The sequence below is a fragment of the Anomaloglossus baeobatrachus genome, chromosome 4 (assembly GCF_048569485.1).
Source record: "Anomaloglossus baeobatrachus isolate aAnoBae1 chromosome 4, aAnoBae1.hap1, whole genome shotgun sequence".
Classification (NCBI taxonomy): domain Eukaryota; kingdom Metazoa; phylum Chordata; class Amphibia; order Anura; family Aromobatidae; genus Anomaloglossus; species Anomaloglossus baeobatrachus.
In genome coordinates, this window is record NC_134356.1 from 58,550,861 (window position 1) to 58,567,502 (window position 16,642).

The 16,642-nt window shown below is 44.7% G+C and overlaps 1 protein-coding gene across 2 annotated transcripts in view; it reads right to left on the bottom strand.

The window, feature by feature from the left end:
* The window catches only part of HMGXB3 (HMG-box containing 3), a 230,694-nt gene extending 214,766 nt beyond the window's left edge, over positions 1-15,928 (bottom strand). For both annotated transcript variants that reach the window (XM_075344369.1, XM_075344368.1), the window contains exons 1-2: positions 15,854-15,928; positions 1,057-1,198 (exon numbers count right to left, since the gene is read on the bottom strand). In XM_075344369.1, coding sequence (XP_075200484.1) covers positions 1,057-1,196 — 140 coding nt within the window. In that variant the 5' untranslated portion in view covers positions 1,197-1,198; positions 15,854-15,928. The remainder of the gene's footprint in view (positions 1-1,056; positions 1,199-15,853) is intronic.
* Positions 15,929-16,642: the final 714 nt, after the last annotated feature.

Consider the following 16,642-nt stretch of genomic DNA (forward strand, 5'->3'; position numbering starts at 1 on the left):
TACTGTTAGATCAGCACAAAGTCCTCCTTCACACAAACAAAGAAGTCCATCAACTGTTGTATATACCAACAGTACTAACATGCTAATGAATGCACAGCGACGCCGCACGTATCTCAGTCTTGATGGCTAATGAATGTGCAGCTTCATGGCACATACCTCAGTCTTGATGGCGTTTGGCAAAGGATGGATGTGCACTGCGCATGATCCAGAGTCCCCGGGACTTCCAGTCAAGCACACAGTACCTCAGTGAAGCGGAGAAGCTTACACCCAGCATCAATTTAGTGCGCATGACCGGAAGTCCAAAGGACTCCAGATCATGTGCAGTGCGCATCCATCCTTTACCAGCCGCCATCAAGACTGAGGTATGTGCGGCAAAGCTGCATATTCGTTAGCATGTCAGTACGCCCACAAGGGTGTGCTAACATGCTATGTGGTCCGGTTAGCCAAGGGAACTCATGCCCTTGTGACTACTCCCTGGCCTCATTAGCATATAAGAAACGATCTTTAGAAATACTTTTTCTAAAGATCTCTTTATTTATGCTACTAGGGTGTATATTGCACCTGACAGGTTCCCTTTCAGGAATTCTGTGTTAATGAGGTGGTCCGTTACTGGACGCCCAATTCCAGAACCTCGTTAAAAATACGAGTATTCTTTGTTTTTATTTGGAATGGGGTCCTGGAGTGATCGAGCAGGGTTTGTACAGTAGCGGATAACCTCCTTTATAAAGATGAGTATATCATATATAACTGACACCATCAGTCGCATCGGACAGCAACTACAAAGAGTGTCTCTCTCTCTGGAGGACCCCGTATCTGGGTATTACAGGGACAGCCCATTTACTTTACTTGAATGCCCTGTAATACCCCAGTCCACCAGTGATGGAGCTGCAGGGAAACCAAAACACTTGCTGTCATGTTATCACACATATTTTATGCATTTTTGGAAAAGCCCACAAGTAGGACGCCTGGTGATCAGCTTATTATTGTATGGTCTGTCCAATGGAAAAGTATTCCTCAAAGTCATAGGTGCAGAGAAGCCGATGTAAACCCTCTTACCTTGGTTTCTTCATGGTCTCCCCTTGTTCTGAGCAGCCCCTATATTTCTTCTTCTTCACTGGAGGCTTAGCAGGTGCATAGTGTTCCTCTATCTCTTCAGACTCCACTGTTACCTCATTACCATCAAAAGGATCATCCATTTCTAAAAGGAAAAAAAAAAAAAAAAGTGGTACTCTAGCTTTACAGTACAATATAGAGACACGACTGTGTTAATGATCATCTGTTTTAGACTGGTGAGGGAATTGCCAGTTTTACTCCCTTGGTGACAAGGCCAAATTGTTCAAATTTGAGATGAGTCACTTCATGTGGCAATAGCCGTCATGGCTCGATTTGGGGCTTCCATGTGGTGGACCTGTGGTTTTGTGGTTCGTTCCTTGGTCTGCCTTCTCTTCTTTATAAAAATGTTGATGGTTCTTATGGTTTTTGTTTTCCTTTCCGACTGCTCCTCTCCAGGTGTTTCTCATTTTCCCGCTATTGTTTGTCCTATCACATCCAGGGCTGGGTTATATATGCTCCCCCCACACTGCACTTGCTTGTTGGCTATATTTCCAAGTGGACTTCCAGCCCTTAATATTAGGCCACGTGCCCACGTTGCTTTTTTGTATGCTTCTTTTCTGCACCCAAAAAAAGAAAAGCATGTTTTGACAGGAAAAAAAATGCATTTTTTTTTTTTGCGTTTTTTTTCTCATGCTTCTTTTTGTGCGTTTTTTTTAGTCATTGCAACGATTGTGGGGGTACAGTGCCCGAACCCCCACAATTGCAGAGTCACCGGCTGATGTTACAGCTGGGACCCGGCTTTCACTGCTCGGAGTAGCAATTTAACCCCTTGAATGTTGCGATCAATGCGATCGCAGAATTCAGAAGGCAGGGAGAGGGATCGCTTAGGCCCGTTTCACACATCCGACATTTCGCCGGATTGCCGGATCCGGCACACTCCAATACAGTGCAATACTGTACAATGGCATCACGGCAAGCTCCGGTCACATGCTGTCATGTGACCGGAGCTTGCTGTGGCCTTACCGCTCCCTGGCAATTGGGGCCCTGTAATTCGATCACAGGGACCAGATCACTGCCATAGTAACCCTGGGTAATCATCATGATGACCCGGGTTACTGAGCTACGGAGAGCATCACACACCATGCTGCACCAATCTTTTTTCAGCAACAAAATCTGAAAGAAAAAAGAAGCAGCAAGTGCACAGCAACTCACGATTCTCAGACTTTGCAGGGATGCTTTTTCCTTGCTTTTTTACTGATTAAAATAAGCAAGGAAAAACACAAAAAAAACCACTACGTGGGCACATAGCCTTAGGGGTTCCCCGAAAAGTAAACATCAGCAGATTGCCTGCTGTGAGTCGGTGTTTTCCTTCTCAGCCCCTTAATCTTTTCCCCGAATTTGTTTCTGTTTATCTCACCCTTAGTTTCTGCACACCATCTTCTCCCCTTGTAGGCTGTGTGAGCCGGCCTCCCCTCTGGTCCTTCAGGAGACACGAGAAACCCCTCAACAGCCTGTTAGGGAGCCTGAGGTGGCACTTTTAGTTGAGTGTCTAGGGTCTTTTAGTCTGTACAGGGACAGCTGGGTGCAGCTGCACTTTTTCTCTTTTCTCTTACTCGAGTGTGTGAATGATTTATCTGCAATGTTTCTACATATCCCAGTTATTTTGAGATTGCTTTTTCGGGACATGCTATATTTTATGATAATGGTAAATGTAAGCCGATATGTTTTGCATTTATGAATAAACATTAAAAATTTCACAAAAATGTCTAAGGCTATGTGCGCACGTTGCGTACTTCACTGCAGAAATTTCTGCAGCGATCTGAAGAGCACACGTGTGCTTCAAATCGCTGCTGAAAATGTCCGTAGTGAAAAAAAAAAAGCCGATTCCATGCGCTCTGCCTGCAGCTCCTCCCATAGACAGAGCAGGAGCTGCCGGCAAAGCGCACGGAAGAAGTGACATGTCACTTCTTAGAACGCGCGCTTCGGGCAGCAGCCGAAGCACTGCTCTCTAAGACGCCACGTGCGCACGGCCCCTGCACAATCTCCATACATTATGCAGGGGACGCAGGACGCATGCAGTTACGCTGCGCTACAAAGCGCAGCGTAACTGCATGTAATTACGCAACATGCGCACATAGCCTAAAAATTAGCAATTTTCAAACTTTACTTAACCTCATAGCTGCTTTACATCAGCACTATCTGTAAAATGTTCTTTTTTTTCTTAGGATGTTAGAAACTTTAAAATTGTAGCAGTAATTTTCCTTTTTTTTTTTCAAGGAAATGTAATAATCTTTTTTTAGAGATTCATTCAGTTTTGCAGTGACTTTGTTTGAAGGAGATATATACAGTTAGGTCCAGAAATATTTGGACAGTGACACAAGTTTTGTTATTTTAGCTGTTTACAAAAACATGTTCAGAAATACAATTATATATATAATATGGGCTGAAAGTGCACACTCCCAGCTGCAATATGAGAGTTTTCACATCCAAATCGGAGAAAGGGTTTAGGAATCATAGCTCTGTAATGCATAGCCTCCTCTTTTTCAAGGGACCAAAAGTAATTGGACAAGGGACTCTAAGGGCTGCAATTAACTCTGAAGGCGTCTCCCTCGTTAACCTGTAATCAATGAAGTAGTTAAAAGGTCTGGGATTGATTACAGGTGTGTGGTTTTGCATTTGGAAGCTGTTGTTGTGACAAGACAACATGCGGTCTAAGGAACTCTCAATTGAGGTGAAGCAGAACATCCTGAGGCTGAAAAAAAAAGAAAAAAATCCATCAGAGAGATAGCAGACATGTTTGGAGTAGCAAAATCAACAGTCGGGTACATTCTGAGAAAAAAGGAATTGACTGGTGAGCTTGGGAACTCAAAAAGGCCTGGGCGTCCACGGATGACAACAGTGGTGGATGATCGCCGCATACTTTCCTTGGTGAAGAAGAACCCGTTCACAACATCAACTGAAGTCCAGAACACTCTCAGTGAAGTAGGTGTATCTGTCTCTAAGTCAACAGTAAAGAGAAGACTCCATGAAAGTAAATACAAAGGGTTCACATCTAGATGCAAACCATTCATCAATTCCAAAAATAGACAGGCCAGAGTTAAATTTGCTGAAAAACACCTCATGAAGCCAGCTCAGTTCTGGAAAAGTATTCTATGGACAGATGAGACAAAGATCAACCTGTACCAGAATGATGGGAAGAAAAAAGTTTGGAGAAGAAAGGGAACGGCACATGATCCAAGGCACACCACATCCTCTGTAAAACATGGTGGAGGCAACAAGATGGCATGGGCATGCATGGCTTTCAATGGCACTGGGTCACTTGTGTTTATTGATGACATAACAGCAGACAAGAGTAGCCGGATGAATTCTGAAGTGTACCGGGATATACTTTCAGCCCAGATTCAGCCAAATGCCGCAAACTTGATCGGACGGCGCTTCATAGTACAGATGCACAATGACCCCAAGCATACAGCCAAAGCTACCCAGGAGTTCATGAGTGCAAAAAAGTGGAACATTCTGCAATGGCCAAGTCAATCACCAGATCTTAACCCAATTGAGCATGCATTTCACTTGCTCAAATCCAGACTTAAGACGGAAAGACCCACAAACAAGCAAGACCTGAAGGCTGCGGCTGTAAAGGCCTGGCAAAGCATTAAGAAGGAGGAAACCCAGCGTTTGGTGATGTCCATGGGTTCCAGACTTAAGGCAGTGATTGCCTCCAAAGGATTCGCAACAAAATATTGAAACTAAAAATATTTTGTTTGGGTTTGGTTTATTTGTCCAATTACTTTTGACCTCCTAAAATGTGGAGTGTTTGTAAAGAAATGTGCACAATTCCTACAATTTCTATCAGATATTTTTGTTCAAACCTTCAAATTAAACGTTACAATCTGCACTTGAATTCTGTTGTAGAGGTTTCATTTCAAATCCAATGTGGTGGCATGCAGAGCCCAACTCGTGAAAATTGTGTCACTGTCCAAATATTTCTGGACCTAACTGTATTGGAAACTCCCCAAAAGTGATGTCATTTTACACACAGCGTCCCTCAACATGTTCAAAACTGCTGGTCACTGGTACGAGCATGGCGCTGTACCCGCCCATAATCTCACGCCTGCGCATTTAGCTCACCAGCGTGAGCGAGGGCAGCTGTTTTCTGCTCTGCCCGCGATATGGTAGCGCGAACTGCGCCTGCGCAAGCCAACCTAACTGCACAGGCACGAGATTTGAAAATGCGACGAGGAGGATGACGGAGGCGTCATCCCATCAATCAAGGAAGGAGGACGCCGATCAGCGACAGGAGGGGGATAAAGGAGCAGAAAGTGAGCCCGCCCATCTCGCAAACAAGGTAATTAGCATACCTAACGGCCAAGTTTTATAAAGTTACTAGCTGTAGTACCCGGGCGTTTCCCGGGATAGTAACTCTCTCTCTGTCTCTCTCCCAGTCTCTGTCTCGCTGTCTGTCTGTCTCTCTGCCGGTTTCTTTCCTTGTCTGTCTGTGTCTATGTCTGACCATTTCTATCTCTGTCTGTATTTGTATCAGCCTATCAGTCTCCATCTCTGTGTCTGTCTGTCTCTATCTCTGTGTCTGTCTCTATGTGTGTGTCTGTCTCTTTCCCCGTCTGTCTCTTTTCCGTCTGTCTTGGTCTGTCTCTTTCCAGGTCCGTCTCTTTCCAGGTCCGTCTCTTTCCAGGTCCGTCTCTTTCCAGGTCCGTCTCTTTCCAGGTCTGTCTCTTTGCCCGTACGTCTCTTTGCCCGTACGTCTCTTTGCCCGTACGTCTCTTTGCCCGTACGTCTCTTTGCCCGTACGTCTCTTTGCCCGTACGTCTCTTTGCCCGTACGTCTCTTTCCAGGTCTGTCTCTTTCCAGGTCTGTCTCTTTGCCCATTTGTCTCTTTCCCCATCTGTCTCTGTCTGTGTCTCTGTCAGTCTGTCTCTCTATCCGACATCATGTTACCTCACGCATAAGCTTCAACTAACAATTTATTTTGTTCCTATAGCAACCACTGACAGTTGCTATTAATAACCTATAGCTCCCACCTCCATTCAGTTTAATGGCGGCAGGACTTTAGAGACTAACTGTAAAGCACGGGGTTACATTTTTCTGTCAAAACATAGTCTACGACGTTCCCTGGGTCACATGAGGCGTCTGTGCAAAATTTTGTGACTGTAAATGCGACGGTGCGGATTCCTTTAGCGGACATGGACACACACACACACACACACACACAGCTTTATATATTAGATTTTTGGGGTCTGGAAGGGGAATCAAGGCCATGGTGCACCTTCATAGACTGCAGCACAGAAGCTGCAGAAGGGGAGACTTTTAGTTTAATAGGGAAAAATCTGGTGACAGGTTCCCTTTAAGTTCTTATGGTACTGCTCCTGGAAATGACTAAATTGAAAAGTAGGTGTGCTCTACTTTGTCAATGAGGCGTGTCTACTTTTTAGACTATATGGGGACACATCCTTTTTATTATGGGCATGGTAACAGCCATTATCTCTACATTTCCAAGAAGAATAATGGAGGACTTGTACTCTACAGAGATAGGAGAAAACATCTTCCAAATTATTTTGTTTTATGAAGAGCATTTGTCTAAAGAAATGGACACATCTCATTTGGATGATCAATTGTACACTTAATAAAAGGAAATAAATCGGGGGTCTTTGATGTGTTTTTACATTTCAGGTTATTACTCTTGAGGCCCTAAATTAATAGTTCCCTACAAATTATATGTAAATACTTGGAAATGAGAAAAGTGCAGCGTAAATGATGCATAAGACTAATAAACGTGAATCATCCTCCCGGTGCGGATGTGTCCCCATAATCCATTACTTCCTTCCTTTCCAAGAATTTAAAGATCACATTGCTAGATTTGCCATCCTTTTACAAACGTAATTAACAGCCTTACCCCGCAAGACAAAAAGGTCTTGTAAGTAATAGCAAGAAGTTTTAACCCCTTTGTTCATTTTTTTTCTCCCCTTCTTCAAAGGGAAAACTGTTTTTTTTTTCCTTACATTAATATAGTTTTTTTTATTTTGTGGGTCAAGTTTCTGGTTTTAATAACACCATTTATTTTACAATACAATGTGCAAGAAAACAGGACAAAAAAAATAAATAATGTAACATGCTAAAAAAAATAAAAGCACAATTCTGCCTTGGTTCTTCTGGTTTAGTTTTTATAATGTTCAATGGGAAGTCAAATGACCTGGAAACATGATTATACAGATCGGTATGATTACAACGATACCAAAAGTATATACACACACGCTGGCGCTTGAACGTTTGTGATCTCTTCACTAGTTTCCGTATTTCTACATTTGACCTAAAATGAGATTTTTACCGAAGCCCTAAAAGTGGATAAACAGAACTAAATCTAACAAATGAGTCAAAATATTAGATTTTGTCATTTCTTTTTATAGAAGAAAATAATTCAATATCTCATGTCTGTGTCAAAAGAGAAATTTTATTTATTTTATTTAGCTTTCAGTGTCTGGTGTGTAAACCAGGGCTGTGGAGTCGGTAAGCCAAACCTGCGACTCCGACTCCTCAATTTCCCTTATTCCGACTCCCACATATATTGCTTATATTTAAGTGAAAAATGTATTGTAGTACAATGTGAACATCAGACACTTAATCATTTTTATGATACAATAATCAAGATATTTAGATTGAACATAAAGTATATTTATTGGATACAACTTTAGGACCCAAGTTCTCTTGGCAGTCCTGTAGGCCACTCATCCTAACTGATACCTCAGTCAGAGCTTCTTTTCCTTAAGGCTACTTTCACACATCAGTTTTTTTTCATCAGGCACAATCCAGAAAAAAACGGATAAAACGGATCCGGCGCCGGATCCGTTTTATCCTCATTCATTTGTATTAGCACCAGATTGTGCCTGATGGCCTTGCGTTGTATACGGCTTTTGCCGGATCCGTCGTAATTGGCTAATACAGCGGCCAGATGGCACGTCTCTTGTAACGTTTTTTGTCTCTGACAAAAAAACGCATTGCGCTGGATCCGGCGCAATACGGCGTGATTTACAGTGGAAGCCTATGGACGCCAGATTAATGCGGCAAAAAACCGGATGTGGCCGCTGGATCCGTTTTTGTAAACTGAGCATGCTCTAATTTATTGAATAAACAGATCCAGCAAAAAAACGGATGAAACGGATGCAAAAACGGATGCACCGGATCAGTTTTTTGATGGATCAGGTATATGGGATCCGGCAAAAAAAAGTTCAGGCGCATCCGTTTTTGCAGATTCTGCGCCGGATCCGTTGCATCAGGCACACGCCGGATTGTGCCTGATGCCAAAAAACTGATGTGTGAAAGTAAACTGTTTATCATACCGAAAGTAATTCATGTGAGCTACAAGAGTCATCACATGACCCTGTGCTACCATGACAACCACCAGAAGTCACGTGATCACGTCACGTGACTTCCAGTATCGGCCGGTGAGTAAATGTTTACCGCCGATGCCGTTATAATGGCGCTGTCACATATTAACAGCGCCATTTAAGGGGTTAAACGGCACGAACAGATAATGATTCTGCTCGTGCCTGGCAGGCACACATCTCAGCTGGAAAAATCAGCTGAGATGTACGCTGTTCGCGGCAAGCTGCCGGCGGCAGACTGCGGGCAGTAACATTATGACCGCTAGGACGTAATATTACTGTAGAGTCCAATTCAGAGAAGGGACAGCACTCACCGGGATCCAGCAAATTCTTTATTGAGTTAAGGTGCAATAAAAGTGGCAGGAGTAGAGCAAACACATGCTGATGTGAGTGGGTGGGTTGGTGCGGCAGTCTTTCTTTGTGGAATTGTCGTAATATTACTGCCCGCGGTCGTTAAGGTGTTAAAAAAAATTAAGAAGCTAAAATATTGGGCTTAGGTCACCACCGAGAGACAAATAGCTTGTTTTCTTGTTGATGGATCTTTGTGAGCACTTTCTTTTTTTGTGGGGAGCAGTAAATTGTATTGGTACAATTTGGGGGTAATTTTTATTCCATTCTTTCAGAAGGCAAGGTCAGTGAAATAATGGAATTCTGTCATTTTTTTTTTTACACTGTTAGGTTGAAAAAAGGCCTAGGTCCATCTAGTTCAACCTTCCTCCACCAATTACACATTTAATCAGTAATTCATCTGTAACCGACAATGTTGTGTAGTGCGGAAATCATCCAGCCTTTTTTTAAAAGTTGTTATAGTGTCTGCCATTACTACCTCTTGGGCTCTACTTTGCAGAAAGTGGAAAACCCAAAGTAATAATAATGTATGTTTTGATTAAAGGGAATCTGTCAGCAGGTTTTTGACATTTTACATGAGTTTGGCTCAGACGTCCTGCTTCTGTCTCACTTGCTCAGCAGCTTGCTGTTGTTTCAATACAATTTGTGCTTCATCAGCAGGAGATTATCACTGCAGGACTAGATGTTACATGTCCTGTGTAGCCCCGCCTCCACCACTTATTAGCTTATCTTGTTGACAGTATACACAGGAAGCTTGCAATCAGTGGATAACTTCCACACTTCAGCATTCATAGCATTGCCACATCTACATGCTGCACACTGAGGAAAAATTGCCTATTTTTTCCCTGTCCAAAAAAAACAAAATGAGACCTTAAAATAATGTTGTGGCCATTCTTGCATTCATTGTCCATGGGACTTCCAGGATATGCCCAGTTGCCCAGCGGCAGGCCCAAAACACCACTGCTCTAGAGGAGATCTGCATGGAGGAGTGGGCCAACATACCACCAACAGTTAGTGCCAACCTTGTGAAGACTTAGGGCGGCTTTGCACGTTGCGACATTCGCACGTGCGATGTCGATGGGGTCAAATCGAAAGTGACGCACATCCGGCGTCGCAGTCGATATCGCAACGTGTAAAACCTTTTTGATACGATGAACGAGCGCAAAAGCGTCGTTATCGTATCATCGCTGCAGCCTCCGACATTTCCATAATGCCGGTGCAGCGACAGGTGCGATGTTGTTCCTCGCTCCTGCGGCAGCACACATCGCTGTGTCTGAAGCCGCAGGAGCGAGGATCATCACCTACCTGCCTCCCGGCTGCAATGAGAAGGACGGAGGTGGGCGGGATGTTTACATCCTGCTCATCTCCGCCCCTCCGCTTCAATTGGCCGCCTGCCGTGTGACGTCGCTGTGACGCCACACGACCCGCCCCCTTAGGAAGGAGGCGGGTCGCCGGCCAGAGGGACGTCGCACGGCAGGTATGTGCGTGTGAACCTGCCGTAGCGATAATCGCTACGGCAGCTTTCACTAGATATCGCACGTGCGACGGGGGCGGGACTATCGCTGCAGCATCGGTAACACATTGTTACCGATGTCGCAGCGTGCAAAGCCCGCCTTAGGCTACTTTCACACATCAGTTTTCTGCATTCAGGCACAATCCTTTTTTTTCCTGATCCAAAGGATCCGGCAAAAAAATGTAAAACCGTATCCACCGGATCCGGTTTTTAACGGATCCGTTATGCCAGATGCGTACAAAACCGGATCCGGTGGATCCGTATTTGCATCCGGTGTGTCCTTTTTTTTTTGAAGGATCAGTTTTTTTAATTAATTTGGTGCATGCGCAGTTTACAAAAACGGATCCGGTAGCCGCATCCATTTTTTACCGCATTGCGCCGGATCCGGCATCCATAGGCTTTCATTGTAAAACATGCCGTATCGCGCTAGATCCGGCGCGATGCGGTTTTTTTGCCGGACAAAAAAACGTTGCAAGACACGTTGCCTCCGGCCGCCGCTTTGATAAATTTTGCCGCATCCGGAAAAAAACGGATGTAACGCAAAGCCATCAGGTACAATCCGGTAACAATGCAAATCTATGGGCATAAAACGGATGCGGTACCGGATCCGTTTAACCCGTTTTTTTCCGAATTGTACCTGATGGAAAAAAACTGATGTGTGAAAGTAGCCTTACAGAAAACGTTTCACCTCTGTCATTGCCAGCAAAGGATATACAGTGGAACCTTGGTTAACGAGAACAATCCGTTCTGGGACTGTGCTTGTAAACCCAGTTACTCGTTCAACAAAGCAAGATTTCCCATAGGAAATCATTGCAACGCAGACAATTCATTCCACAACTTGTTAAATGTCCCATCCTGGTCCCCTGTTGTCCACACACGCACACACACACACACACACACACATATTATGCTCACCTTACCTTCCATCGCCGGTCTGCTGGGACTTGCTGTTCGCTAGTACGGGCTGTGTATCGGGTTACTATAACGACGAGGGAGGAACTTCCGCTGCCAGAGCGCTGACGTCAAAGGCAGGAGCCACTTGCCTCTGATTGGCCAGCGCGCTGCCTTTGAGTAGCGGCTGACAGGGGAAGTTTCTGCCTCGTTGCGATGCCTGCCGATGCACAGCCTATACCGGCGAACTACAGGACCCAGGAGGCCGGCGATGGAACGGAAGGTAAGGTGAGCATAATACTGTATGTGTGTGCGTGCGTGTTTTGTGCGTGCTTGTGTGCACTTGTGACTGGACTTGAGCTACATGTGTATATATATATATATATATATATATATATATATATATATATATATATATATATATATATATATATATATATATATATATATATATATATATATATATATATATATGGTTTGGGGTGTGAATCAGATTATTTCTTTTATCTCACAGCAAAATTTTGCATTAGATAAAAACTTGGCATTTGGAGTTGTTTGTGAACTGTGGCGAACAGTCCTCTTCCATGGGGCCTATGGTTGTGCCACTGATTAGCTGGTTCTAGAAGTAGGTAGTTCACAGTACAATATTGTTTTTTCGGTGTTGTGGAGGTTAATGGCGGTTTCTCTACTGTTATTGTACGGTATTGTAAAAAAATGTCAGTGTATGACTATGGAAGATATCATTTTGAAGGGGAGTCTCATAGAACTAATCCAAACTAATATCACCATAGGGATCTATGGGGTTCTGAGTAGAGTAAATCGATGCACAGGACCCTGGTCGGGACGGGATGGGGACACTGCGAATCACTTCCCACATGCCGGCATCTCTGGCTTCACTTTTCATTAGCTGGGTCGGCCAATCAGAAGAGGAGACATATATGTCAACAGGTGGGGCAGTCCGCAAGGCTTCCGTTCAGCAGCCACAGAATCAACACCAGGGTCGCGCAAATCTATTTACTCATTTCAAGCCGTCGTCTGTGGCTGAATTTACAAATGCGGAAAAAAACGATTGATTTTCATCAGCGTTCTGATCCACTTTTCATTAATTTTTGATCCATCTGTTCATTCTGAGATACAGGGACTCAGGTTCACTCTAGTGGAAATGCAGTCAGTCTCGCTGTTGCAGCTGTAACTCTGCGCGTGCAGGGCACTTCTGCGCACCATCAGGACTGTACGGCGCATGCGCACGATTGCCCTGTGGAATACTGTGGTTTAGGGGATCTTTAGTAGGTTAGGAAATCCAGCAATCGTAAAACAAACAGGTCTTATTCCATAAAGTGCACCATAAAATAACATGGTTGACTACAGTATGATAGGATGACGCGTTTCAAACCCCACTGGTTCTTAGTCATTTCAATTTAAGATGTCTAAAAATCAGTGTGGTTCAAAACGCGTCACCCAGTTTGATTTTATGGTTCCTTTTTATTTGCTCATCAAGGTTTTAAAGGGAACCTGTCAGGTCCAATATGCACCCAGAACCACGAGCAGTTCTGGTTGTATATTAGTAATCCCTGTCTAACCGTCCCTGTATACACTAGCATAGATAAAGGGATCTTTAGAAAAGTATTTCTAAAGATCTTTTATTGTATGCTAATGAGCGCAGGGACTAGTCCCCTGGGCGTTAGTTCCCTTGCCAGTCAGCTCCATTAGCATGCCCCTGTGGGTGTGCTATCATGCTAATGAATACGCAGTGTAACAGGATGATCTCACTCACCTCATCAGCTCTGGATTTCGGCTCCTTACGCATTACCCCGAACTTTCGGTCATGCGCACTACTTCAGTTTGAAGCCAGGACGCGTACACCCAGCTTCATAGTGCACATGACCGAAACTCTGGGGTCATGAGCACTGAGCCGAAATCCAGCGTCTGGCGGCGATGGCAGCGGAGAGGTGAGTGATCATCCTGTGACAATACACATTCATTAGCATGTTAGCACACCCACATTGGTATACTAACATGCTAATGGGGGCGACTGGCTGGGAAACTAACGCCATTGGGGCTATTCCCCTCGCTCATTAGCATACGGTAAAAGATCTTTAGAAACACTTTTTCTATAGATCTCTTTATCTATGCTACTAGATACAGGGACAGTTAGGCAGGGATTAGCAATATACACCCAGAACGGCTCGTGATCCTGAGTGCATATTGCATCTAACAGGTTCCCTTTAAAGATTTTGGAATAAAACCTGTTTTGTTTTTTTTATTTCCCTGGATTGCTGCATTTCTTACCCCATTTCAGTACTCCACTCAATCACCAGCTGGATTCCCATTATCTGTGCATCCCTCCTGCTAATGTTGGGATCCAGACAGCACATTTGACAATGGATGAGCTGATATTAGTGGATCTTTAATGACATTAATGAACAATCGTGTGTCGGAGAAGGAACTTGCCGGATTTAGCCCTCCTCTGAATAAAACATCCACGTAAGGAGGGGTTAAAATGGGCATATTTCACAGTCCGCAGTGCCGTGACTGACTGCGGGTGTCCAAACCTCAGATGTAGGTTTGATCGAATACCTCAAATATTCGGCTTCGGAAAAATTTGCCTAATAGGTCGCCGCTATTCGCGAATATTCGATGTGCAATGTAAGTCTATGGGAAACCCGAATAACAACTATTCGGGCTTCCCATAGACTTACATTGTGCATCGAATATTCGCGAATAGCGGCGACCTATTTGTTGATTATTCACGAAGCCGAATATTTGAGGTATTCGATCATCTCTACTCAGATGCTGAACTTCTGGTTAGGAGACTGGCAGTCAGTTCGTACACTGCGCTGCGTATTCAGGCTGTGCCGTACGCCCTGCCTGGCAATGAATAAGGCTAAGTTCACACTTCCGTTGTTTTAAATCTGTCAGGTCCGTCGTTGCGAGACAACAACGGATCCGTAGTTTTTTAGATGTCAACTGATGCAACGGATGTGTTATTTCACAGGATTACATTCACAGGAATGCTGTGAAAAAACTGATCTGTTGCGTCCGTTACATCCGCTGTGCGTCCGTTTTTTGACGGATCCATCGTGATCCGATTGTGCTTGGGACAGCCCAATGGGAGAGACAGATATGCTGGGCATGCTCAGTAGAGCATGACGGAATCCAGCACTGGATTCCGTCGTGTGACGGTTTATGGCGGAATCCAGCACCATAGACAGCCATTACAGCTCTTGACGGATGGCGACAGACACCTGCGTTTTTTTGCCGCTCCAAAAAATGTTACATTCAGCGTCACTAAACGACTTATCCGTCACACGGCAGATGCAACGCAAGGTCATCAGTCACAATCCGTCGATAATACAAGTCTATGGGGAAAAAATAGATTCCTGCAAAATACTTTGCAGGATACCGTAATTCCTCAAGGCGATGGATTGTGACGAAAGCAAAAGAACGGAAGTGTGAACTTAGCCTAAGGCTAGGTTCACATTTCCGTTGTTTTAAATCCGTCAGGTCCGTCAGCAACGGATCAGTCGTTTTTTAGATGTCAACTGATGCAACGGATGTGCTTTTCACAGGAATCCTGTGAAAAAAACTGATCTGTCGCGTCCATTACATCCGCTGTGCGTCCTTTTTTAACGGATCAGTCATGATCCTTTTGTGTACGGGACAGCCCAGTGGGTGTGCCAAACATGCTGGGAATCCAGCGCTGGATTCCGTCGTAAGACGGATTATCGAGCACCATAGACATCCGTTACAAGCTTGACGGATTCCTGTGCAGTGCGTTAATTTTGATGGCCCGAAAAACGTTACATCCTGCGTTGTTCCTGCCCGGTGGTCAGTCCAAAAACAACTGACCGCGGCGCAGCGGATGCAACGCAAGGTAATCCGTCGCAATTCACCACTAATACAAGTCTATGGGACACAACGGAATCCGCTAAACGGATTGCGTTGTTTACCAGAGCCGCGGATTGTGACTGATACAATTTAACGGAAATGTGAACCTAGCCTAACTGCTACAAATGTCAGCAGACTGCACCGGTCTGTATTTTTTAGGAGATCCAGTAGCGATGATCTGGCTGCCCTGCCGGTGTGCTGCATGTACTGGCACAAGCCCACCTGATCGGCTGCAGCGGTCACTAGTGCACAAAACCCATGATAGGCGACAAAAACAACAAAAAAGAATTAACCCAGTAAATGGGGCTTGTGCAAAAATGCATAATGAGATCTGCCAGTAACAAAGATGTCATTGTGGATCTGGGTGCACAAAGTATTTACACGTGATTCAAAAAAAAAAAATGGTGTAACGTGGAGAAAGCGTGATAATTCCCCAATGTATGCTGCAGCACAGTGCATGGGGTGGGGGCAGAGCTGAGGAGCAGGCAGTGCAGGTGGAGTTCCCCTCTAAGCCCGGAGCTCCCCGCTCTGCACACTGCTGCGCTCCATCGTGCGCTCCATGATCCCTTCCCCCTCCCCCTCTGCCTATTCATGTGTCTTCATACTGACTCGGGCGCTCCCCGGCGTCCAATGAGCGTCCGCCTTATTAACTCCCTACCGGACTTCACCCCTCTACGCCCCCGAGAGCTCAATCCATCCACCATTACAGCCCTCGTTACCCCCGGACGCTGCTCCGGGTCCCCACACCCCGTTCGCCGTCTCTTACCTGCGTACTTAGAACAAGCGCCGATGTTTAAGGGCTTTACTGCTCCTCCATGCCCTCTCCAAGATGGCGGCCGGGTTGCTAGGGCGGAGCAACCAATGAGAGCGTGGAATGATAGGCGAAGAGCCAATCAGCTGCAGTCTTTTAGCCACGTGTGTCCTGAGGTAGTGGATGGCGAAACGAGATTAGCGTTCATTGATCGCTTGGCCGGAGCTGGAGGCGAGTCCCCATAGAGCAGTGCGGCGGCGCCTGTGCAGGGCGGACATTATAAGGCTATGTGCGCACGTTGCGCAAATACATGCAGTTACGCTGCGCTTTATTACTGCACAGAAAAAAGGCCTATTTTTAGCTTTTTATGACATTTATTTTTACATTTTTCCCCTCACTTCCTTTTTCTTCAAAGTAGCCTTATGTTACTGCTGGTATTAACTGTACAAGTGTGTTTTTAATAGCTCCATTCTGGGGTACATACAATGTACTGACAGTATATTGTATTATGGGGAGGAAATGGGAGCAAAAAGCAGAAATTCTGCAATTGTATATTATTTTTTTTTTTACAGTAATCATTAGAGATGTTAGAAAACATTTGTAGGAACCTGGTCTAGTGGCCACTTAGGGTATGTGCGCACGTTGCTTTTTACCTGCTTTTTTGCTGCTTTTTCTTCTGCGCTGTTTAATGCCAAAATGGATGTGTTCTTCTATTCAAGCAAAGTCTATGGGAATTTGGGTTTCTTGTTCACACTATGTTGTTCAAAATGCTGCCTTTTTGTGGCAGAACTTTGGTCAAAAACT